This window comes from Lytechinus pictus, chromosome 14, assembly GCF_037042905.1.
Source record: "Lytechinus pictus isolate F3 Inbred chromosome 14, Lp3.0, whole genome shotgun sequence".
In the NCBI taxonomy this organism is placed as follows: Eukaryota; Metazoa; Echinodermata; class Echinoidea; order Temnopleuroida; family Toxopneustidae; genus Lytechinus; species Lytechinus pictus.
In genome coordinates this window covers 7,042,562-7,068,200 of record NC_087258.1, presented here as the reverse complement: position 1 = coordinate 7,068,200, position 25,639 = coordinate 7,042,562, and the positions used below count along the sequence as shown (strand labels likewise).

The following is a 25,639-nucleotide window of genomic DNA, read 5'->3' as shown; positions in this document are numbered from 1 at the left end:
AATATTAATCTACAAAAAGATTGATTTCAACGGTAGCTGATGTTATTCAAAGTGAATGAAAATTTATCACCCAAAACAGGGTCGCCATGTGTTTATAATAACAATAATAATAGGCATTTATATAGCGCCATCTATCTAGAAATAATCTATTCCGAGGTGCATTGTTTATTAATATTATTATCCCGGCTGTAGCTCGAGCTGCCTTTCAGCGCTCAGTGCATTCAAGGAATTAATCCTGCTGGGTACCCATTCAACTCACCTGAGTTGAGTGCAGCACAATGTGGGTAAATTTCTTGCTGAAGGAAATTACGCCATGGCTGGGATTCGAACCCACGACCCTCTGTTTCAAAGTCAGAAGACTAATCCACTGGGCCACAACGCTCCACAGTATATATTAGTCGCCCTGTATCGCCGGAAGAGTGCGCAATGGAAATAATAAGAACATAATTGGTTTTTAAAAAATGGAATGGGGAGGGGTAGCTAGCCCTCCAGAAAAGTATAATTCAATTCAAACCACAATCCACCTCTGCATTCATCACCTGCAACAATTACCTTGAAATGCATTTTGAAGAGATGATAAACACACCAAATGTTGTAAATATTTCTTGATGCTTACCACGAATGATACTCTACTTTCTAATGGGACATTCGAACAGAAACTTTTGTTAAATTGCAAATCAAGCTTGATGGAGTGTTGCAAGACACTTGAGATTCAATCGAACGCAAATCAACTATAAATCTGCATTCCATTATTAAAAAGACTTGTGCCTGATTTTCACCTGTGCTTGATTTTGAATTGAAAATGAGTTTCTTGCTACACACCATAAGAGGCATTTAAGTCAATAAATGCTACATGGTAATATTCTGCGTATACGTAAATGAAAGTTTCAACAATCAAGGCTTACATTTTATCACTGAAAATATTTATGTAGGGCAGTCAAACTTTACACAAAGGGCCAAGTTTCCGACATGTGCAGAGCCAGAATGGTGCAGGTACATTATTTACCTTTCATTAAAATTTAAACCAATAAGTCTAGTCGACCAGCTCGGCAACAATTATGATGAGTTTGTTACATAAAAGATAATTGACATATAACTGGTTAATAGTGGTTCGTACAATGCCTACATTGTAAATTCCATAACATCAATGAAAGGTCTTTTGACATTCCATTCCCATAATCTGGTGACTTTTTACCAAAATAATTCAAATATCACATTTCAATGATCACAGGGTATAAAATGGCTGCCCCAAGGTTTTCTGCAGGGAGCTTCACGCATAGAAAGTGCACACAGATCGCACACACATTTGCAGGAATGATATTCTTGTTGGTTTTTCACACCAGTGGCTTTGTATGAGACCCACATACAAGACTCAATGGCCTGAATTCACAAAGGTGGTTTTGAAAATCCACGGTTGAGTCCATGGTTTATGCAGATTTCCTGTATAAATTACGCTTAGTTGAGCGTGTATAAAAAATGTCCAATGCTGATGCGCGCTTCTTTCACAGTGCGCCAAATTGACGCCTGTTGCCATGGTTAGATACGCTATTTTATTCATGAGTCCACTGTTTGGAAGAGTGGACTCATGAATAAAAACAGTGGACTCCTGAATAAAATAGCGTGGATAACCACGGCAACAGGCGTCAATTTGGCGCACTGTGACAAAAGCGCGCATCAGCATTGAACATTTTTAATATACGCGGTGAAATAAGCGTAATTTATACAAGAAATCTGCATAAACCATGGACTCAACCTTGGGTTTTCAAAACCACCTTTGTGAATTCGGGCCAATGATTGTATTAAACAAATATTTGACCTTAATGATAAAAAATTATTTAAATGTATGTTACATGTGTTTGTAATTTACGATCTAACATCAATTTAATTTTTATTCTAGGTCTGATAGAGTGGTTACATATCCAAAGTAACACCTATCCCTCTACTAAACTAAACAACATATTTAATAACATTTCCAAAAGGCACTTTATTTTTTGATAGCCAATCCAAACTCAATAAATGCAAGAATGTAACATTAGACAATAACAAAGTATTACATTCATTAATTGGCCAAGTCAAGATCAGGGCCCTTTGACATAAAACATAGCGAGTGATCATGGGGCTGGTTTCTACGATTGATTGCATTGATTATTGTGTATGATCAATTGTAGAAATCAGCTCCACGATCAATCGCTAAGCTTTATGTTACAGGGCTCAGCTCTCTGATTATAAAATTCACCAGACATGGACTTTATTTAGGGGGTATCTAATTGTAAAACTTTTCTTGATCAATAGAATTCCAAGAATAAAATTGAAGGAAAATCTATGAAATTGAAATAAATTGATTATGCAAATTACTTGTGACCTGGGCCTCTGTAACATCAAGTTTTATGATCGATAGTGGGGCTGGTTTTTTGATGATTGATCATACATAGTAAACAATGTAATCTATCATAGAAATTGTCCCCATGATCAGTTGCTCAGCTTTATGTCATGGGGATCTGTGTTTACGGTTGGTGGGACGATACGAATCTCACATCAAAACAATGTACATAAACGTGGTTATGCAGCCACGTGTATAGGAGTTGACGTGTGTGCTACATGTAATGTAGATCCTGCAAATTGTATCATATGAAGTCCGCATTTTGCTGAAATTGCACAATGTACCCACGACGACACAAGATAATCACTGTAGACATCATATCAGCCAAGGAATAAATTCATATTCTTATCTGTATGGCACTCATTCTTCTGAATTTTGTCCATTATTATATTTTTATGGAACCCAGCTTGCAAAATCAGGGGCTCTATTTGCATTTTTTTACATTTCATAAGCAAATTATAATGATAATAAATAATAGCTGGATTTACAAAGTGCTTTTTGCCTAAGGATACAAAGCACTGCTATTATTACCCCGGCTTAAGCTCGAGCTACCATCACCGGCGCTCAGTGCATGCAAGGAATAAATTCTCCGGGTACCCATTCACCTCACCTTGGTTGAGTGCAGCTCAGAATGGATAGATTTCTTGCTGAAGGAAAACACGCCATGGCTAGGATTTGAACCCATGACCCTCTGTTTGAAATAGCCCAGTTCTACAATCATTTCCTCCCAATGTACTACATTTCCCCCAAACCGCTATTCTGGAGGAGATTTATGCCAATACACACCAGACATTGAATTTAAAGTCGACGATTCGTTATATTGATAGAAGATATGGCAATAATGTGTATAAATAATAATCTCATTGATTATTTAACATAGCTATCTATAATCACTACATATATATATAATCTTTAATCTATTTACAGTACAAATTAATATAAAAAGCTGGTGAAATTTCAAAGGGTCTTTTCATTATCTTGGGATTTGGAAAACAGTGTTGAATGGGAAAACTTATGCTGAACCAATTGCGCAATAATGGACATACCACTAAAGAAAATAACTATTAATGATAAAAGCTTATTTCCATACAGGGATTAACTGAGTGTTCAATGCACTTATCCTGTCATCAGATACAAATTCTAAAAAATAACATTATAAGCAGGTGATCATTAGAATATCAAAGCTAAGATGAGAATATCTGGAATGGCTAGCTTTGTTTTTACTCAAAACCCTTGAGTCAACAACAACAGAATAAATGAAATGAATCAGGTACATGTATGTTACAAACATACATTATGACAATATATTCTTACCAGGAATAAAAGCCAAAGTTGCCGTTAGGAGAATCGATTGCTAGATATTCTTTTCTAACACTGGTTCTGATACACTATCCAATGCTTTGGAAGTGCATAGAAACATTAGATAATAACATATGCTTAATACAAGAAAAAAAAATTATTTTTATTATTATTACTAAATAATTCATTTTGAAAATGGGGGGGGGGGCTCTAAACCTCCCCCCCATCAGTACAAAGTTGGCATGTTTTAATATGCAATCCAACTGAGCTCCAATAGGCCATCATCTCATTAGTCAAAACATTCAGTAATTATTTTTCCTGATTCAACACCTGGGTTGAGAGTGGCAATTGTAGGTTGATATCCTGCTAAAAGCTACGAGTGCATTGGCAGGATTCCAATAGCAAAAAAAAAGGGATTTGTCCTCAACCAAGCAAGCACTGACTAGACCAGCGCTTGAAAATGATCTCTGCACCTGAAAAAAAAATTGAGTAAAAAGTTGCCCAATATTTAAAAACATGCATGTTTTATAGGTAATTTTTACACAACGATGAGTAACACTTATACAACATCATATGTAGGCGTTGTTTTGCCCAACAAACATGCATCTTGCCTTTGAACTCACTACTGGGTAAACTTTTTTTTAAGTGTGTCTATTGATTTGTGAGATACAAGATATCTCCAAACAGCTTACTTAATAGAGATTAATTGGAGAGCGGCCACACAGCAGATTGATGTCCATGCCATCTTGCTACATGTATATGGAAAGCAGCATTATGCATCACGGTCAGTGTAGAGTGACCCTAATCTCATCATATCCCTCTAAATCACACTATCACCCTGAGTGGCATGCGACAATCCCACAGTTATCGTACGGATTCCCAATCTCCTCAGCCCCCATGATTTTCTTTAGCGTGGAGTTTAAACAAATTTTTATAAATTGTATGATGCAGCCCTTCAACACATAGTACAATCAGGGGCCCGTAACACAAAGCTTAGCAATCATCGTAGAAGAATATCTTTATGATTGATTGCATTAAACAAGATGTACAATCAATCGTGAAAATCAAGCATACGATCAATCGCTGACCTTTGTATGACGGGGTCAAGCACAGTGTCATCATATGATCACAGTACAATTGCACTATCTCATTGTGTTCATTGTACAATAGCTGTACGATCTTTGTACGGCCTCTGTAGGACTTTATATATGGCTCCTCTGTGATGCCCGACACATGAAAACATACAATGGTCGTACCTGAAAATGATAGCCCCTAGCCACCAACGATGCCCCCTAGATTTCGAAGACCAACTGATCATACGATTGAGTGTAGCAAATGTAAACTAGGCATAAGTTACGAACAGAGTTATACACTCCGGTTCACTTATTACCTCTGTCAAAATTTCACCAGCTTAGCTGACACCGCTTACAAATTCAATGTTCATAGCAAAAAAAAAAAAATCCATCTTTCCTATTGATCAGTGTTGGCTATGCTGCGCAGTACATATTTAACTGTCCATGCAAACGCTGCAAAGCCGATGATAACAAGCACGTTGGCCATGGTGCTGCCCACGATTCCAGGGGGTCGTTCTGCGGGAGCGTTGAAGTTATTCGTCCTCTGCCTCAGTTGGGCGTGGTCTGGGGACTTGGAGGCGTTGGATTCCGAGAGCTGTTTCAAATCCTCTTCTTCTTTCTTGATTTTCTGTCTTATCTCCTAACAAGGACAAAAAAGGGACAAACATAAATTCCAGTTGTGGTAATGAAGGATATACATGTTATCATAGTGAGTAATCATATTTTTGAAGATCATGATATTTTTTAAGAATACTGTAATAAACACTCTACTGCCAAGGATTGCTCTTCAAATGCTCTACATTCATCATAAGTACAAGCTAAATTGGTCAGAAAGATGATCCATGTGTATGTAGTTCAGCAGATGCTTTTCTTTGTACTAAGCATTTGAATCTAATCAGAACTTGAGAATTTATTTAATACTGTTGTGGAGATTCACATTCCTCAATGCAATGTTAACACCAGATCATAGATGCTTTAAAGGCAATCACAATACAGGCAATGCACAATACTCCCACCCCCCCCAAAAAAAAAAAAAATTTACAAAGTATAAACTTTTTGTATTGCAAGATGATCCTCTAATCGTTGCTGGGCTGTTAACCTTACATCTAAAAATTTGCAAATTTGGGGGGCAGCTCAGAAAATGGTGTATTTTATAAATATTGCAATGGTTGCAATCTTATATTGCCTGAAAATAGTCTCCTTATTCCTGTACAGAAATCTTTCCCAGAAAAAAAGATGGTTGCCACTATCTCGTAACTATAATATTGTCACACATTTTGGTTGATGTCCAATATTCTCTTATCATGTTTATGTATATATTTCCATTCTTATGCTTTAATTAGTAGTGTTTATTATATTAAATTGTATTCTACTCATTCATGTAATGAATGTCTTGATAAGATCAATTGTGAATGTCACTTTTAACTTGCCCAGTAACCTGCACACAGCCAAGCCCTCTCTTGTACTGTAATCCAACTTGCTCAGGGTCAAACTCTACTGGTCTGTCCACTCTGTTTTCTCCTCATTTTGGCTTTCCTTCGTCTTTCAGAAATCGCTAACAGTGCATCTCCCTTCTATTCGACCTTGCATCTACTTTCAGAAGTTTTACTCTCCTCACTTTCTCTTTCCTGTGACTTTCAACCCTCCTCATTTTCTCTTTCCAGTGACTTTCAACCCTCCTCACTTCTCCTTCCAGTAACTTTCATCCCTCCTCTCTTTCCCTTTCCATTGACTTTCAAACCTGTGTAGTTCTCTTTAACCTTGCGACTACTTTCAGAAACTCGTTCTTGTTTATTACCTTGGCTGCACATTTATGTTCAGTAACTCCCTCCGCTTTCTCTCTGACATATATAAATTGTTCTATATAGATGACTTTGCCCTGCCCTTCAGACTTCTCTCCCTCAACTCCTAATGTCCGAACTCCTAGTTTAACCTTGTGGTCAGTGTATTGGTCGGTATGTGCTTATTCTATTACTTGATTTTATCCTATCCTTGTTGGAATGATTTATCCTCTCTCTCTCTCTCTCTCTCTCTTCTCTGAATCTGGGTTTTCGCTGTGTGCTTCATGCTATGTCCAGAAATTGTATATAAGCAGCAGCATCTCAGTCAAGTTTAGTTTTTAGAGAGTTTTTCCTGTATGATTCCAGTCGTACGTATAGTTCAGAAATATCACAAGTTAAGTTCTTATCATTGTTCCAGTATCATTCGAAGTTATCTCAGTTACTATTTTTCCATTTATCGCTGGAGTCATTGATTTGTCATCATCACATACTCTCTTGCACCTCTATCAAGTTTTGAACAGTAATAAACTACTGAACTATAATTTCCTGTGTGATGACTTTTATTTAGCTTCAACGGTATTATTTAAGCTTTGGCCATCCTCGACAATAGACTCTTATAGCGAGACTCGTAGGACAATCCGAGCCGTCGTTACGATATAGAGCTTCATCTGAGCTATTTTATTGAATTTAGAAACGAGGTTTCCACAACCCATCAAAGATAGATGAAGTGTTTACTGTGAAATATAGGAATCTTCATGTACATACTTTGGCAGTATCTGGGAAGAGTTCTATAAATGTTGAATTCTTTAAATTGAAGGCTCCGCTATCATGGGCAAATTGCTTTTTCTGTTGAAAAGAATAGAAGAATGAGAAAACCATGAATATTCAATTATTGCAATGAAATCTGTGATTTTCATACATGTATTGCAAGAACATTATAATTGCTATTGTATCTGCAACAAAATAAACCTCAGGGAATAATTTTGATTTACAAATTTGAATAGCATTTTTGGTCATAAGAGAAAGCTCTCAACTAAGTAATGTACAGTCCTATGTAAAAATATGCTATACAAAAGACTTTATGCATAGCAATCTTTCAAAAATGTGGAGCAAATTGCGATGTGATACCAGGAAAATTATTCCCTGGACCTGGAAATTAAATTGGGAGTAAAACCTAAAAGTTACGAAAATTCACTGATTCTGATCAGAATATCCTATTAAATCTTACAAAAGGTTGGTTAGATTATTATTACAGTGGTATTACAACAAAAGTGTCATTTAAGACCTTATACACCTATGTAGTATGATACTGCTATGACTAACAACAAATGGCTCTTTTTACCATCTAATCAAGATTGTATCATTACGTAAACTGAATACATGTATCTAAACATGTAGAATATATCATTTAGCACTTAAATGATTACTTCAGTCACAGATACACACATAGAACTAAATGAACAAAACGTTTTTAAATATCCTATGTCACAATCCAGATTAGTCATAAAGATCCACTCCTATAAATCACCAAATTTAATAGCTTAGATTAAAATATGATATTAATCATGATTTTAAAGCATTTAAAAGGCCATACAGAGTAAGCTAACTTTCTATTACATGTACAGTAAGTCTATAGCACACAGCTGTTTGATATAATAAACATACTATCTGGTTCATAAATTACCCTTGAAGATAATTAGGACAGACTGCATAAACATCCCCAGCACTCATTACATAATGCCTTAAAGGGGAATCCAGCCTTGGCCATAAAATGTTGCGTTGGGAACGAGAAAAATAAATTAAACAGAATGGTGAAAGTTTGAAAGAAATCGGACAAGCAATAAGAAAGTTATAGCTGCTTTAAAATTGAGATCACTAATACTATGTAGATTTCAAATTGGCCACTGGGTAAGTAAATTATGACAAGGGGCAAGGACAACTTTCCCATAGGCCATGTACTTTATTATCAGGGATTTGTGGTTTTCGCCTAAGTACCCATTCCCCTGGGGCAGTAATCAAAACATAACCCAGGAAGTATATTGTTTTATGTCCTCATGAAAGAAAAATATAATTTGAAATAAAACTTTTGGGAAAAATGACATTTTAGCCATAATATGTATTGGAGTACATGGAAGAGTAGTTCTTGCCTTACATCACTATGACATCCCATATGCGGCCAATTTGAAGTCTCCATGGGTATAGTGATTACCAATATTTACAACTTTAAAAATTCATAACTTTCTTGTTGTTTGTCCAATATTGTTCAAACTTTCACCTATTAACTTGTCTGATTTTTCTTTTCCTTATAAAAACAAGTTTTTGTTTGGGTTGGATTCCCCTATAAGTTCAAACTCCATTTGGTCCATTTTGGAACTTAGTTCTCTTTTGTAATCAAAATTTAATTCAGTTGTTATGTACATGAGTATCAGTGATTAACAGTCAATTCATTGTACACAAACAATCAATCAATCTATCAATCAATTAAGAAAATACATAATGTACATGGATGGCAACTGATACAAGCTACTTTTCTGATAGAGAAAGATGAGATCCGTCTCAAATAGTGGGATATATACATGTATGGCCGATAATTTAAACACAACTTCAGTTGAATCCATACATGTATAAACCCCAAAGCCTGCTTCTAATACTCTTGCACTCAAGAGAAGAGATATGCAATATGGTTTCAATAACATTTTCATTGTGCATTACTTTGGTGCATACAAACTGTAAAATGTTGTGCCTTAAATACTGAATGGTATAGTTTTTACAATTTACATGCAGTCTCTACACACAATGATAGATCAAATTTGCTTTTGACTGAAAGGTCTTAACCTGAAACAAGCAAACAACTGTAAAGGTATTCTCATGTTCATTCATGTGTACATGCATGGTTCATACAAAGGTACTTAGATTTTCAGTAAGTTAATTTCTCTTGAATTCCAGGAGTTTTCAAATGTGAGTTTTTGATGTTTTCAAGGATAATTACAGAAATTGAAAGAGAACTGATTGATTGATTACATGTAGGCTTTTGATTGATTGACTGATGGATTGATTGATGAGTTTACTTGCTAGGTCATAAAAAACATATACATACATGTACAGTAGCAGTAAAATCAGTAGGCTTGAACAGGCTATCCCACAAACCATTTCCCCACAGAGGAAATAAGAAATCCATAATTATCAAGGAGTTAAATATTTTATAAGGGCTTTAAAAACTTATTCTAATGCCACCAAAGCTATGGATGCCGCGTTGATTGGCCTTAATTGCCTCTCTCATTGGCTTTGTAAATTTTTCCAACCTTTCTAAATTTTTACCATTTGTGCTTTACCGTATAGGAATTGTGTGCCCTCAAGAAAAGTGGCCTTGTCTTAAAATAAGACTTTAAGACATGTTCTCTGATTACAGTCACTCTCAAGAGACAAAATAAACACATAACTTGAAATATCACGGATAAGTTACATGTACATTAGATATACAAGTATAAATGCCTGTATTCATTGTTTTTTTTTTGTTCACTCGCTCTACTCGCTTGGAAAATCAAACTGACAGTTTAATTCGTGATCGAGAGTATTCTAGTGATTCTGTTCCCATGTCTTCAAACGAAATAAAAAGTAATAAACACTTACAACAAAATCTGTTGTTTCTATGCTGCCCCATGTTGGATTTTTCTCGACCATGAAGCTGAGTAAACCAGTTAGGATAGTGGATACAGACCAGGCTGGGTTCCAGGTATCGGGATGAAAATCACTTATTGACAAACATAACCTGATGAAAAAACAATACAACTCTAGAATGATCATCTAATCAAGATACTACAGGTGCATGTAACTACGGAAGTTCTGAAGAACAGTCATTGGCTGATGTATGTGTATCGTGTTAAAATAAAAGAAATGATAAATGAAATAGCACTGCGCACATCCATTTACAATCTAATTTTGGAAAAAATTATATCATTTGATATGAAAATTCAAACCAGAAACCTTCCCGATTCAAGTTTCAAATAGTGGTATGACTATCACAACTGAATTCCTGTCTATTGCAATCCTTCCTGAAGGACTAAAAGCAAACTATTTTTTTCTAAGTAACATCAAGCCATCTTGCTGCAGTTTGAAGCTTATTCAGACTTTACTTCAACTAGAAGGCTTGCAGTACAGCAGAATTTTCATTTTTGTGTTCCTTGCTAGCATGATATACATGTAGGCATGCTTGAATGATAACACATTCATTCACCACTCAATACCTCCACATGTCATTGCAATAATTATATTACCATTAGTTTATTACCAGGTAGCAAAAAAGTACTTTCCCACTCAAAACATTTTATTTTTCCAATACAAATAAAATTGTGCACAAATCAGTACATGTACGCTCTTGCTTTTATAATAACTCTTTATTTGTATTTTGCAGGATCTAAAACTGACATTACCTTGTGTTGGTTTTGAATCTTCCATTGGGTGTAATCATGTAGATGCTAGGAGGTTTGAAAGGAAATTCTCTTGGGAACACCAACTTGCCATGGTATAAACCACCCTCATAAGGTGTTTCCTTCGGACCTCGTACAACATAGTGCCTGGAATTAAGATATACAAGTCAAATTTGCTGTTAATATAGATGTTGTTACAGTTTGGATATTAAAGATGAAAAAAACTTCTATTAGTTCCACTAGGTTTCTCTCAGTTTTTCAGAATTAACTCAACATTCTTGATGAATAAGCATAAATGTAATATTTGGAAACTAGAAATATTGAAGTGCAATTAAAGTTTAATTGCAATTCCTCGTTTGGTAGAAAAATCAGGTTCCTCTGCGCTCACCACTACATTATAAATACATTGTAAGCCCTGCCCTGATACACAAACTGATAGCAATTTAAAATTTTGTAATTTACTCTTAAGTGTAAGTGGAAAGGAGTAAAAGCAGTTATGTATGAATCTATTTAGGCTTCCAAAGAAAAGCACAAATTCGTTGAGGAATGAAAATAAAGAAACAATTTTTTTACCATTCAAGGATATTTGATGGCAAAGGCTCTGCTGTAACATAAGGGACTGGATCTTTCTTGAGTCTCAAGTAGTCCTGTTTCAGCCTTGCGGAAGCCGTTGTGTTCACCCTCTTGCTCATCTTGGTGTCTCAGGTGTGATCAGTAATATCCTATCAAATTGGCAACAGAACCGCAGAGTGGTAAAGTGTAGCTTACTTCACTCCCACTATCCAATCAATTGGGTGTCAGTCCAACTCCCCGATATAAATACAGGAAATTCAAACAGATATTATCTAAGTGTCTTCCTGATTCAGTTCTGGAGACTTTCTGATCTCTTCAGCCTACTTGAAAGGGTAGCTATTATGTTGAAGTTCTTTGTGACTTCTAAAAGTCTACCAAAAACCATTCATGAACTGAAAAACATTTATCAAAATCCAAGATACATGTAGAAGTTCTGCATTAAAGATGACTGGTGTAAATGGAACTCCAGTTAGAAACTGAACAGCTCTAAATTTCCATCATGAACAAGATTCAGGAGTTTGGAACTTCTTTGTTTTATCATCTCTTTGTCTGCCCAAGAAAATAAAAAGGGGTAGAAATGTTATTTGATGAATCTAAAGAAGCTATAAACACACAGTTAACAAACCAAAATCAATCCCATAACCTATATTCAAGATAAGTCATTTCATTATCACAAGTATACGGTACTGTTATTCTGTCACTTATTCAGTCATACTGGTGTTTTAGGTTGGCCAATTGCCAAACAAGGCATGTAAAAACACATTAAAAAATAAAGTAAAGATAAGAATACAGAAGGGTCATTTTTTTTATTTTGAAAATAGCTGTGGATTCATCTAAAATGGCACTGTAAAATGGTGATGTCAATCATCAAAGAATACCATAAACATGTATTTAACAAGCATTTTCCAGGGACTCGATTTTAAGGCGCGCGAGAGCGATCGCGCGCTACATGCGCGCCTTAATCCATTTTAGGTAGCGCGATTAATAGCGCGCCTCGCGATCGCTGAGCTGCGCGGTAATCTGAATGTCGCCCCCGGAATTACTGCCGAGTGATAACAACTCAACGGCCCACTAGCGCCATATGCTCGAGCTCCGCTTACCATTTAAAAATCATCCAAAATCCACACTCAAAATCATGAATAAGCCTTGAAAATAGCGAGGAGCGCAGTTTCAAATTTTGCGTCTTTTTTTCTGTACCACGTATTTCCATACACATGGTACCAGGTATGGAAAAAAAATCAACGCAACGGTCGGGAAAGAGTTGCATGTAAAGGGGTCCATTATGACTACCACCATGTGCAATTTCGAATGCACATGTTTCCCCTACAGATATCACAATTCTGTGATAAAAGAGGAAATAAATACCAGAGTCTAGTAACCTAGCATTGGTGAGTTGTCATTCGGCTTTGCTTTTCAAAACGGCCTATTAACATCCAAAATAAGTTACCTTATTTATTAATTATAACTAAAAAATCATTTGTTTTCTTTTTCTAGGGGATGAGGTAAATATCAGACAATAAATCATCAAACAAAGCTCCATCTATTTTACAAGGCCGGCGGCAGGCTCGCGCACGCATTGGCGTTTGTTCTAGCTAGCCAGTCGGAGCTCTGTCTCTCTGCCAGAGCTCTGGGGGACAATTCGCTCAGTAAAGGCCTCAATGATGGTGATTTTCTCTTTCAGACAGAGTTTACATTTCAGGTATATTATTCAAAACTGCCAATAAAGTTTGATGATTTCTTCATTGTCATGTATATTTAAGTTCTTAATGAATACATTCTCACCGAATTTAGACTCCCCCATAGAGAAATGCAATTTTCATGGAGATCTGCGTTTTCAAAGAACTTCAGGAAAAGTTAGGGTATGTCACTCATCCTACGAACGAGGTTATGTGGGCCTTTATTACATGTACAAGGCCGAGTACAGGGTATTGTACTGGAATAAACGGAGTAGAAATTAGATATTGAATTCATTTATATCCAAGTCCAACTCACAGTCACACACACACACACACACACACCCACATCCAAGATTCTAAGCATGAAAAAATAACTTTAAAAATCATACAATATCAAACAAAAAGTAATATAATTCATTATTAATAAGTGAACAGGTATTCCTCAAATACAAAAAGAGCATTTAAAAATAGCCCCCGAAATTTGACAAAAAATTAAAAATGGAGCCCCCGAAAAAAATGTCACTCATCCTACGAACGAGGTTATGTGGGCCTTTATTACATGTACAAGGCCGAGTACAGGGTATTGTACTGGAATAGACTGAGTAGAAATTAGATATTGAATTAATTTATATCCAAGTCCAACTCACAGTCACACACACACACACACACACACACCCACATCCAAGATTCTAAGCATGAAAAAATAACTTTAAAAATCATACAATATCAAACAAAAAGTAATATAATTCATTATTAATAAGTGAACAGGTATTCCTCAAATACAAAAAGAGCATTTAAAAATAGCCCCCGAAATTTGACAAAAAATTTAAAATGGAGCCCCCGAAAAAAAAAAAATTGTCAGTGACTTAACTTTTAGCCAAAGTCAAAACCTCACTCAAACAGGTTTTATAACACACAATCTCATTACAATACATTGTAAAACAATTATATTTCAAGAATTACAATGACATGTTCAATGAGGTACAGCATCAATATTACATATTCGATTGTTTCCTTCCTTTGGTTGTTGATTGTAACTTAGTACATATATTTCCTCCATCCGTTTTGTTAATTGGACAAAACGCTCCCCTTGTATGTTGAAGAAAAGCTTTTTGCAGTGCTCCTCTACCGCTCTCCTTAAAAGTTCTAGGAGAGCTTTTTATTGCTCCCCTCATAATTATTAAACTGAGTCCCTGATTTTCTTATCAAGAAAGAAAAGACAATCATGTATCTGAAAACAAGAATCTTTCACAGATTCTGCAGTGGCAATTTTATGGAGTTAGCATTGGCTCTGCAAGGCCAATGGCAATGCAATGCAATAAAATTGTTCATTGTTGCGGGGAGGGGAGAGGGGGGGGGGCATGCAATGCGATGTCCAGAAAGAATCATCTTTTGCTCTGGGTTTTCTCATAAATGAAGGGTTGGAAAGTGGCAAATTGTACAGAATGGATGTCATAGCATTCAGCAAAAGCGGGCAACGTACACATTGCTTATTACGTGACACCATCCAGCCACAGCCGCAAGCCAATTTATGAATGAAAATAAAGTAAGCATGCACAGAGCAAGCCTCCCAGTGCCCAAAACAAGCCTGCAATTCTCTATCCCCTTGTACCAAATTCACATAGAATTTCACTTTCCTATATCTTATTCATGCATTAAATAACAATAGGTATTCTCAGAGGATCTGTTTTCTTAACGATACCACACATGTAAGCATACATGTATATTGATTGCTTCTTGCTTTCCCGTCACAATATTACAAAGTAGCATCAATATATCACCGTGTTTCCTATTTTTTGTAAAATCTATCGCAACGTGAACAAAGTCAACTGATTACCCGGTTTCAGAGCATTGCATAATAAATAAATATATATATATATATATATATGTGTGAAATTATACATGTACAACAGCTTTGGCAACTCTTTTGTTTAAATATTTTGTGAAGAAATGGATGTTCTCTTCATCCATTTCTTCAAAAACTATATATATATATATATATATATATATATAATAAAGTTAAATTATCTGCTCGGAGATTATAAGTAGGTTCAAACATATATAGTGCTTCCCAGAAAAAACAAAACCGAGTTTAAGCGATGATTTATCATAACTTAATCACAAGTACAATAGACAAATGACCTACCAATGTAAAGCTTAGAATCTCCTCTTTCATCTGATATTACTTAGATTATTCCTTATTCACGCATGAGTGAGCAAAAACAATTTGAAGAAAGGATACCAAAATTGAAACAAATTGAAGACTGTTACTTGGGAATTGATTCGGACAAATATTTAGGTTCAATTCATAATTCACTGACATCGCAGGGTACGGAAATGCATTCGGGCATAGCGTGCACCTAGCGAGGCCAGGCTTCTCTCGGGCCTGCAGCGGCGGTGTTGAGCGGTGGCGCCGAGTTCCGGGCCGATCCAGGACCCGTTTTTTTCTTTTGCTTAACCTTCCATTCCGAGTGGATAAAGCAGTGCTTTGCAATAACAATTAAAACATAGAAAAAGGTGTGCAATCCGCAATGGAAAAATACTATTTACAGAAATAATGCTAACTATTACAACGATCATAAACGTTGGTCATCTTTAAAGTTGATCACTTATTTATGGAAGCTTATATAAGAATATAAGGTTTAAGAATATAAAAAATAAATATGTTCAACATTTCAAAGTTGAGGAGTAGAGACTACATTATTGCTTTAACATTACATAGGGGCCGAAAGGGGCCTACCCTACGATTTAAAATGCGCCTCTTCGTATGGACTTTCCATAATCTTTTCTTTAATGAACTAGCTTATCTTCATTTGTAATAATTGTGATGGATTGGTAAGCTATAGGCCTAATCTTAGGGACAGTGATTTTCCGTTTCAAAAAATTGCCTTTTCCGTTTCAGAAAATCTCAAATTCCATTTCAGCATGTCAGAAAACGGAAATTCCGTTTCCCCATTGACTTTGTACACACGGAAAAGTGACAATTTCGTTTACACATTGAATAGCAAAATCACAACACGTACACACACACTGGTCAAAATTTGTATCTGCTACTGTTCCAACAACACAATAGAATCCGTTCTAATCGGATCTATGCGGGTGCATAAAATATTTTTACAAACCCATTTAGCATGCATACATCCTCACCTTTCACATTATTAGCATTATTTCACGGTGAAATGATATTTCATTGATAATTTGGGGGTTTTGTGGACATTGTTATCATCAGTCAACGGCTTTTGCCAATCCGCCATCTTGGATTTTAAGACCACGATATCGTGCTGTTACATCTTCAAACGTAGAGGGAAGCAACACACGACCGTGTAGTTGAACGAATGTGTGAAGTGCAACCCGGCCGGCCGGGTACGGGGTACAATCGAGTGTGCCGATGTCGAGTGCAGTCACGATGTGTGAATTGTCATGATAGTAGCGAAGTGAGATCGTGTTTTCTGGGGTTTTGTGGCCATTTAATATTCTCATTTTGATGTGATTTTGGAGTAATTTCTGTTGCTATTCTGTGTATTTTGAGGGAAAATACGTTTTCCGTGATTTTCCGTTTGAAATGCCACTTCCCGTTTCAAAAGGCCCTTTCCGTGAATTCCGTTCGTTGTCCGCTATCGCGGAAAATCACTGTCCCTATAATCTGTATCTTAAATTCAATTAGCTGTTCTTGTTACTGCAGATTTTTTGTTTTGTTTCACTGTTTCGCATCTCAAGTTAGCCCAAATCCGACAATTAATTTTCATGGATTAAAATTAATCTCAACAAAAAAAAATAATTATAATGAAAATGAAATAAAAATAAATGAATGATTTACCATGTTTAACATTTTAGTTTTGTATCGTGGTTTTTTTTTGCTGAACGTTATAAACACGTTTTTTACCTGACATAATTTCTTTTAAAGAAATTTGTTTTCATGTTGTTTAATTATCTATAACGAGAAAGCATGAGGGGTCAGAGAGATAGTGCCGCCCATTTCGATATTTAAAAAAAAATCAATGGAAATGGTGTGGGGATAGGACGGAGAATAAAAGAAAACATTAAAAAAATATTTGGGCCTACATTACCCCCGGGCCGGACATAATGCCCGGAGAAGTTAAAATGACATCTGTTTTTGGTCGTCTTGCCGTGCAAAAAGTCGACCTGAAATTGATGACAACTAGCCCCCATACAAAAAATAACTTGGCGCCATCCCAGATAAAATGCATCAGTGTGCAACCCCAAAAAATGTTAAAAGGTGATATGTCAGTGTGGCTTGCCGCAAACGCATTTTCTCTCAATGCCGACGGTGGCGGGCGGTGCGCAAAGACGATCATGCCCACGTAGGACATGTCTGGAGGTGTCTTTCCAAGGACCATTTTTCGTATCGCCCAAATCGGCTTTGTGAAACAGTTGAGCGATATCTCGTTCTTATGTAGAATGGTTCTACGAAAGACCCTTTCATGCAACAGGCCCCATCCAGTCTCCCAGTTGTAATGTAATGCAAGATTGGTTAACCCTGAGCAATTGGTTATTTGGTTTACTATAGTGTAGGCAAAGCCAGTGATTTTGTCCATGTGCGATTCCAATACATAAATCCAAGAATTGCGGTGGCACATATTGACTTGAGTGCATTAGAAATCGCACACGCTGATTATGGCCCACTCAGACTAGTACGAGGTTAGTATTGTATGATTATGGCCCAACATATTAGTCTGCCAGTGTCAGAATGTACGATTTTACGGTAAGCAAACCCATCAAATGATACATAAATACTCATACAATCAACACAAATTTCCGAACCAAAATCAGAAATATCAGATAATTCATTCTTTCTCATAGTGTATACACAATATTCAATGAACAAAAGTTTGTTAGATGTTCAAAAGTTACCTTTTAAAGTAGTTGTCCATCAACCCGTCTGTAGATTATTGACGTTTAGCAGCTAGCACTAGCAGTGACCTCCATTCAAGATCAACGTAATGATCAGTTAGAGGCGTACCAGCCGTTTCAATAATGTAATCGAGTTTTCCCGCACAATTTACCTACGGATATCATCGCGGATCGAAAGCTAAAGATATAAACGACTGGCACAAGAAAGACGGGAGATCGAGAACTCAAGTTGAGTGCTACACAGCCAGCTATTTCAGCTCAGCTCAGTAAGATCCGGGTGGAAACAGTTTGTATCTATCTACGATACATTTCACGCTGTTCTTAAAGTAAGTGTGTTGCAATAGCTAATGACTGATATTAAGTAAATAGTAGTTGTAGAAATTCTCATTTAGATCCCTGTTAATATCAGTGTATGCACCTGCGGCTTCAGCGGTGACGTGGTCGTGGACGTATTGCTGGTCGGCTGGAGCCGGTTAGTTGGACATGGAGGTAGTCGGTGGGGTGCAGTTGTGGGCGGCGCGGTGATGGCAGGTCCTGGTGGATGCAGCGCTTGCACTTTTGCAGGCATCCATCCCGCTGCCATGTGATTTTGCGTTATTAGGTGATCTGTCAATCGACAAATCAACTATTTCGTACGAATTTTCTTTTTTATTTATTTTTTTTTCCGCCCTTTTCTTGTTAGCGTATGATGATCATATTGATCTCAATAAATATGCTGAATTTCTTCGTGATCATGAAATCAGAGACAGATCACCTAATTCGTCCTCATGACGAATTAAAGTTCTAGTTATAATTCATTTTATTTTTACAATCTGGTTGGATGTTTCATATGTTTTCTCTTAGTCTAGACATCACTATATAGTGTAGAAAATGTTCTGCAATGCAATGAATGAAAAAGATCTAGCCTCGACAGCGACAAGCAGATCTAGAGTAGAGTAGATCTACATAATTCATTAGACTCCGCTTGTCTAAAATACTGCACTATTTTTCTTAGTCACTTTTTTTTACTTGTCTTTGTAATTGTTTCTCGCTTTCTGTAAAATTTGAACAGGCCATCTCAGGGAGTCAGGGACTATTTACAAGTTCAAGCATTGATGGATTAAAGTAAGTGGACAGTATCTCTCCTCATTTCTATTAAGTACTATTATCTTGGGCTGAGCTCAATATTGTGAACTTTTAATCATGCAACAATCAGATCTCTCTAGCTAGACTCCCTGATTTTTCCCTTGTATTTGATGATAAAATAAATTGCCTTTTTCCTGAATATATTCAGCACTCATGAATCATGGTTGATTGATTAACCTGAAATTAGCCCAATTTTATTGCAGTTAAGGAGAATCAATTCAATTAAATTCAAGTTTTTTATTTGTCCCTTATATAGACACTTCAACATTTGACTTGGTCACAAATCTTTAAAATGATGGAAGAATATGTACAATAAATCTGCATTCCATATCATTGAGATTGTTTACATAGTGACTACATCACTATGAAAAAAAATAAAAGGACATTGCTCAATCCAACACAAATTATAGCAAATTACTTTAAGAGAAAAAGAAAAACTATGTAACTGCATAGAGGAAGAGGAATACAGTTATAAAGTGAAAGCTTGAATGACTTTTGGAAAAAAAATATGAAAAAAAATCAAGAGTTGTTGTTACCAACAACTCTTGTGGAGCGTTGTGGCCCAGTGGATTAGTCTCCAGACTTTGAAACAGAGGGTCGTGGGTTCGAATCCCAGCCATGGCGTAATTTCCTTCAGCAAGAAACTGATCCACAATGTGCTGCACTCAACCCAGGTGAGGTAAATGGGTACCGGTAGGAAGTAATTCCTTAAAAAGCTGTGTACGCTATGAACGCCTAGCTTAGCCGGGTAATATAGGAGCGCCTTGAGCACCTAACAAGGTGGATATGATGTGCGCAATATAAATACCTTATATTATTATTATTATTACCAGGGATATCTCAAATTGGAGAACTGAAAGTGAGAAAAATCACAAAGTCATGATATAAGGAATGGTAGAGTTTGACCCAAGATTTATGAACAATTTGTAATCTACTCCCCAAATTGCCAAATAAATTTGTATTTTCTTAATGATCTCATTTTGAATACAATATTTTCTCCTAAACTTTCATTATTCTGTTTTGTTATTTTCCCCCTCTCACACTAAGCATTTTGATCCCAAATTTTGATTCTCCATTAATTAAAACAGGCATGGGAGCAGGACATGGTTTTTATAGGAAAAACTTTGTTACAAGTAAGAATAGCAGAAAAATAAAGAATATTGGTGTTCAAAGGTTTGAGGAAAATCCATTAAAGATTAAGAAAGTTATTAGAATTTCAAGTTTTTGATTTGTGACGTCATGAGCGAGCAGCTGCCCCATATGTTACATTTATGTAATATAAAATATATGAATTTTTCATTTTTTTAATGATTCATGATCACTTCTTTTTGTTTTCTTTTTAGGAGCGGGTGTGAAATCATTTGTGTATTGAGATTCTAAAAGTACAATAAAACTAAAGTTTCTGAGAAAATGACATTTCATTGAATTTTTACCATACGATATGTAGAAAAGCTGCTCGCATAGGATGTCACAAATCAAATAATTAAAATTCCAATAACTTTTTAATTCTTCGATGGATTTCCCCTAAAATCTTCGTCAAAATTTTCTATTATTTTTTCTGCTATTTTTACAATAAACTTTTTCTCAGGGTGAACTTCACCTTTAAAGCAAAGAGGGATTATATGGAATGCCATTAAAAAAAACTTGCATTAGAACTAGAAGTTGAATATTCACCCCAAGTCCAAGCATTTTCATAGACCAGATTATGAAGATAACAGGCGTTATAACCTCTTCAAAGTTAGATTTTCATTTCCTAAAGATTCATCTTTAATAGGCAAAGTAGTTTGGTCTAAACGTAGATTGAAAAATTAATGTTTAATTTTCTTGTTGCAGGTGATCAAAATGCGGATGTCCCTCACATTCCATTGGTTTCTGACCCGCCTTCTCTTATGCATCCCAGTATTTTCTTTCTGTGGTGTTGTTCTCCTCCTGTCATCCTGCAACCTGTCGGAGGACTCCTCTAAACCTTGTCCGAGGGAGCGTTCAAACCGAGATCAGTTAAGGACGTTGGATAACAGTGATGGTGCTAAACCACTCTCTGCATTTTTAGTTATACTAGTTATGTCGGGACCAAAACTTCTCGCTGGACGTCAAGTTTTACGCGACACGTGGTTGACATTACGGTCCAGCGACATGATTGTTAAATTTGTGATTGGTATTGCTGACCTACCAGCGGATCAGTTGGAAGATTTAGAGAAGGAGCAGAAGAAATATAACGATCTTCTTTTTCTTTCGGACCTTAAGGATGGCTTCTACGCCCTAACACAGAAGTTGATTGAGATGTTTGTATGGTTGGATCAGAATGTGAATTATAAATTTGTGCTCAAAGTGGACGATGATTCTTTTGTTCGACTTGATGCCTTGACGAAGGAGCTGCAGCAAAAGGGCCAGGAGAGACTCTTCTGGGGGTTCTTTGATGGCCGTGCTCGTGTTCATAAGGCCGGCAAATACGCGGAGGCAGACTGGGTACTGTGCGACCGCTATCTTCCATATGCTAAGGGTGGTGGCTACATCCTCTCTGCAGATCTTGTGCATTTTGTGAGTTTGAATGCAAAGTACCTCAAGAAATACAAAGGGGAAGATGTCTCACTTGGATCATGGCTTGCAGCTGTAGAAGTGAATCGTCAACATGACACAAGATTCGACACTGAATACTTGTCGAGGGGATGTTCAAACACTTACTTGATCACCCATAAACAGACCCCTGATGATATGAGGCAGAAATGGAAACATTACCAAGACACAGGTCATTTGTGTTCTCGCGAATACCAGACAAGACCTTCATATATTTATGATTGGCAAAAGATTCCGACAGAATGCTGCCAGAGAAAAAATGGTATACCCTAGGCTAATTACAACTTCAAAAATCAGAAACTAATTTTTTTCCATTATGAACCTTCAGAATGCGATGTTTATTAGTTCTTAAACTTAATGATTAAAAGGATTTTGAAGTATGTGAACAAGTTGTAACAGCCTTGAAAACAACCTGTATGCTAGTATTTAATGCCCACCATCCTGAAATGTTACTTGATTACACAAAAGTAACATGGTTTGTTTCATGGTCTGCAACTCTGCATGAAGTGATGTTCTTTTGGAAGGGGTTGTTGGTATTTGAATGATTAATTGCCACTTGGTCTACATCTGCTTTGTCTACCTTCCATTCAGTCTCATCCAGCATCTAATCCTAGTTTGTGTACTAACCTTTTGGTCTAATTGTCATTAAGCACATTTACTATTCATTTATTGAGCTATACCAGCGCACAACACTAGCACTTGTCCGACGGTCCCAGACCAGTAAAAATTGCTGTCGGGCCAGTAACTTTTCAGAAATAGCCAGATATAATGGTCCGACATGACCAGTAAAAAATATATAAAACTGATACAAATGATTCCGACACATATTTTCTCTTGTGTGAATTAAAAAATGGCTTTGTTATCTTAAAGAATGGCTCTCCAATATATTGTGTGAGTGTACTATTTGTTGTATTATTTTTTTTTGGGGGGGGGGCAATAAAATTAAGACAGCAAAATAAAGTCAAATCTTTTTTATGCTTTTCTTTATTTTGGGGGACCAGTATATTTTAGATTCGGACCAGTAAAAAATGGAAAAAATGGGTACTTACTGGTCCGACATGAACTGGTTGGACCAGTAGAAAAAAAGGGTTAGTGTGGAGCCCTGGCTATACCCATTTTGATTGAATGTCCACTTGGTCTAACACCAAGTAGTCTACTCTATGATTAGATGGATTATTGATGAACCATATTTTTCAAACTGATACATAATAGACCAAATGAGCTCATTATTGGTAGTAGACTATCTGAGTAATAGACCAACTGATTGTAGACCAAGTGAATACTAACCACTTGACCTTCTTGCTCTCATGTACTAATATTCCATTTTAATATAATCAGATGAGAAATGTATTAAATCTTTATTTAACAATTTGACCAGTACAACAGTCACTTTATGCTTGCCTATTTTGGACATATTCAGTTTACAGTGAATAACTTAGTAATTATTGTGAGGTAAAACTCATGCTATTTAAATATGCAATTTCAATTTGATATTGAAATAAGTATTAATATCTTTCAAACTGTATGATACGCAATTTGTGCAATGAGCATTGTAACCTCATAGAAGGGCGATCTCAGTTCCAAAAGACTGTATACTTTTGGGAAATGCATGTTTTATACCATATTTTGTACCTGTAGGCATCTATGGAATTTAGGGATATTGGAAGGTGCTTATTCTCATGGTTGAAACTTGAAAACTTAGTTTCCATTGTAGAGAGGTTTGTTTGGTGCAAGTTATATTTTTCCTGGTTATGATAACGTATTAACGTTCATCATCACAATTGTTTATTTTATACCAGAAGGAGATGAGTTATAGTGAATTCTTGGGGAAATACATGATGATTTTGATGAAAAGATGGGACAGAGACTAGAAAGAAACAGAGTTGGTTGCAAGTTGAGAAAGTTATGAACTTGTATGTACAAATATATGGAGAGTTGCACTACTAACCTGTCACTTTATAGCAACATCACCAACTTGAGAATCACTATAAAAAGTGAATTGAGATCTCACAACTTTCATCACTTTCTCATTTTGTAACCAATATTGATTGAATTTTTGTTTGTTGTTTCTTTTTAGCCCATCTTTTTATTAAATGAATTTTTCATGAATTGATGCAAAACTTCAGAATACCAAAATTTGCCATTTCGTTTTCATCCAGTTGCATCAAACCCTTCTTTTTTCTTAATTTGTTTCTATTTTCTTGATTCACCCTATATCATTTCTAGATGGATTAAGCTACAACTCATACAACACATTGGATAATACCCATTTTGGCTAAGACACACTCACATGTGCCCTTTTATTTATAAGTCTATTTTCTGTTTTTGTGCTTTTAAAGGTTTTGTCACAAGTAAGAGTATTGTGAAGATAAATGTTCCAAGAAGATATCAATATTAAATGTTATTTGTATTTCAACTCAAAGCTGCTTCAATGCTTGTCTTTTTTTCAATATTAATTTGTTTTAAGTATATAGTAGGGAGTACTGGGCCCGGTTTCACAAACCTCATAATTATGGTGATTTTGTTCTTTGTCATGGTAGCTTTTATTGCTTGACTATTGAACATTCTTACCATGGTTATACTGTAAACCCTGCATGGAAAAATATCCATTTAATGGAGGAAAAAACAGACAGACACAAGTTTTTGAACGTTCCTTTCAAATGGGTTATGAAATGACAAAGTTCTGAAAGTCTCAATTTACTTTCTATGGCGATCCTCGAATTTGCAGATTCAGTAGAATAACTCTCCAGCTATGTCATGCACAGAATTTGAAATTATCCTCATCATTTATGATGCTGCTTATCTTTTTTTTTTACAAACTATTTGAAATATATATTTTTTAAAGATACATGTTTATCTTGAGCTAAGAAGGAGAAAGGCTGCATCTTGAGAGATACAGAATACAAATTTTGTTTACAAAACATGTGGAGAAACTTGTTATTATGAAGCAGCAATGCCATTTTGAGGATCACCATATACATAGATTGAGACTTTTCAAACTTTGATAAATTTCTCATCCACAACCAATTTGATTAACTTTGGTTCAAACCGCTTCTGTCTATCCTGTCTTTTCATTGAAATCGAGTTTATATCATGGGATTTTCTACTCTTTTAATGCTAAGTTCCTTGTAACAGGGTCTAGTGCCCCTGTAACATAAAGTTTAGTGATGGATCATGGGACTTCTCTTTATGATTGATCATTCATTCACAATAATAAATTTGATTAATCACCGAGCTTTATGTTACAGGGCCATGTGATACTAGTAGGTGTTGGAATGAAAACATTTTTAAGCAGAGTTGTAATTCCGACAATCGTGTTTACATTTAGAAATTAGATATTCTAATTCAAATTTGCATTTGCTATTTCTTTAAAATTGTTATTTCCCAAGAAGTTGAATATTCAGGAACATGATTTTAAATATGGAAAAGACAAAGTAAAAAGTAAATTGTGTTCATTTTTTTTTTTTGGAAATATTAAATACTGAATTTTAATTTATCAATTTTATGAAGTAAAAAAGGATAATACACAATGGATATCAATTTACCGTGCATTTATCAAAACAAAATGCACCACTATTCTATTGTTAGCTTTTAGTGCTAAAAATTTTCAGAACTTTATTCAATGGATATTTATATATAATTGAGAAAAACGGAGAGAGAGAAGGGGGGCTAGAGGGGAGGGATAAGAGGGAAAGAGACAAGGGTAGGGAGTAGATGGGAAATATAGAGGGAGTAAAGATTTGAGTGTCGGAGAGAGAGGGAGAGAGGTGGGAAAGGGAGATGGAAAAGAGAGAGGGAAAGTTAGAGAGAAGATGTAGAGAGGAGATTTGAGAGATGAAATAAAGGGAGGGAACGTGCA

The 25,639-nt window shown here is 35.9% G+C and overlaps 2 protein-coding genes across 5 annotated transcripts; one reads left to right on the top strand and one right to left on the bottom strand.

Moving 5' to 3' along the window:
- Positions 1–3,341: 3,341 nt before the first annotated feature.
- Positions 3,342–18,176, bottom strand: LOC129276702 (ubiquitin-conjugating enzyme E2 J2-like). 2 transcript variants are annotated; one of them, XM_054913099.2, is made up of 6 exons: positions 18,082–18,176; positions 11,534–12,082; positions 10,964–11,107; positions 10,164–10,302; positions 7,299–7,379; positions 3,342–5,392 (listed from the first exon to the last, which is right to left on the bottom strand). In XM_054913099.2, the coding sequence occupies exons 2-6, from the start codon at positions 11,650–11,652 to the stop codon at positions 5,150–5,152; spliced, it is 726 nt and encodes a 241-aa protein (XP_054769074.2). In that variant the 5' UTR covers positions 11,653–12,082; positions 18,082–18,176; the 3' UTR covers positions 3,342–5,149. The 2 variants fall into 2 exon arrangements, with proteins under 2 accessions (XP_054769074.2, XP_063965138.1); XM_064109068.1 differs by having other exon boundaries at positions 11,534–11,682; positions 18,082–18,161.
- A 97-nt stretch (positions 18,177–18,273) lies between these two features.
- LOC129276301 (beta-1,3-galactosyltransferase 6-like) lies at positions 18,274–24,202 on the top strand. Of its 3 annotated transcripts, none has more exons than XM_064109066.1 (3): positions 18,274–18,407; positions 19,133–19,185; positions 21,040–24,202. In XM_064109066.1, exon 3 carries the CDS (start codon positions 21,049–21,051, stop codon positions 22,051–22,053), a length of 1,005 nt encoding a protein of 334 aa, XP_063965136.1. In that variant the 5' UTR covers positions 18,274–18,407; positions 19,133–19,185; positions 21,040–21,048; the 3' UTR covers positions 22,054–24,202. The 3 variants fall into 3 exon arrangements, with proteins under 3 accessions (XP_063965136.1, XP_054768670.2, XP_063965137.1); XM_064109067.1 differs by having other exon boundaries at positions 18,387–18,682; XM_054912695.2 differs by lacking the exon at positions 19,133–19,185 and having other exon boundaries at positions 18,362–18,407.
- The last annotated feature ends 1,437 nt before the right edge of the window (positions 24,203–25,639 follow it).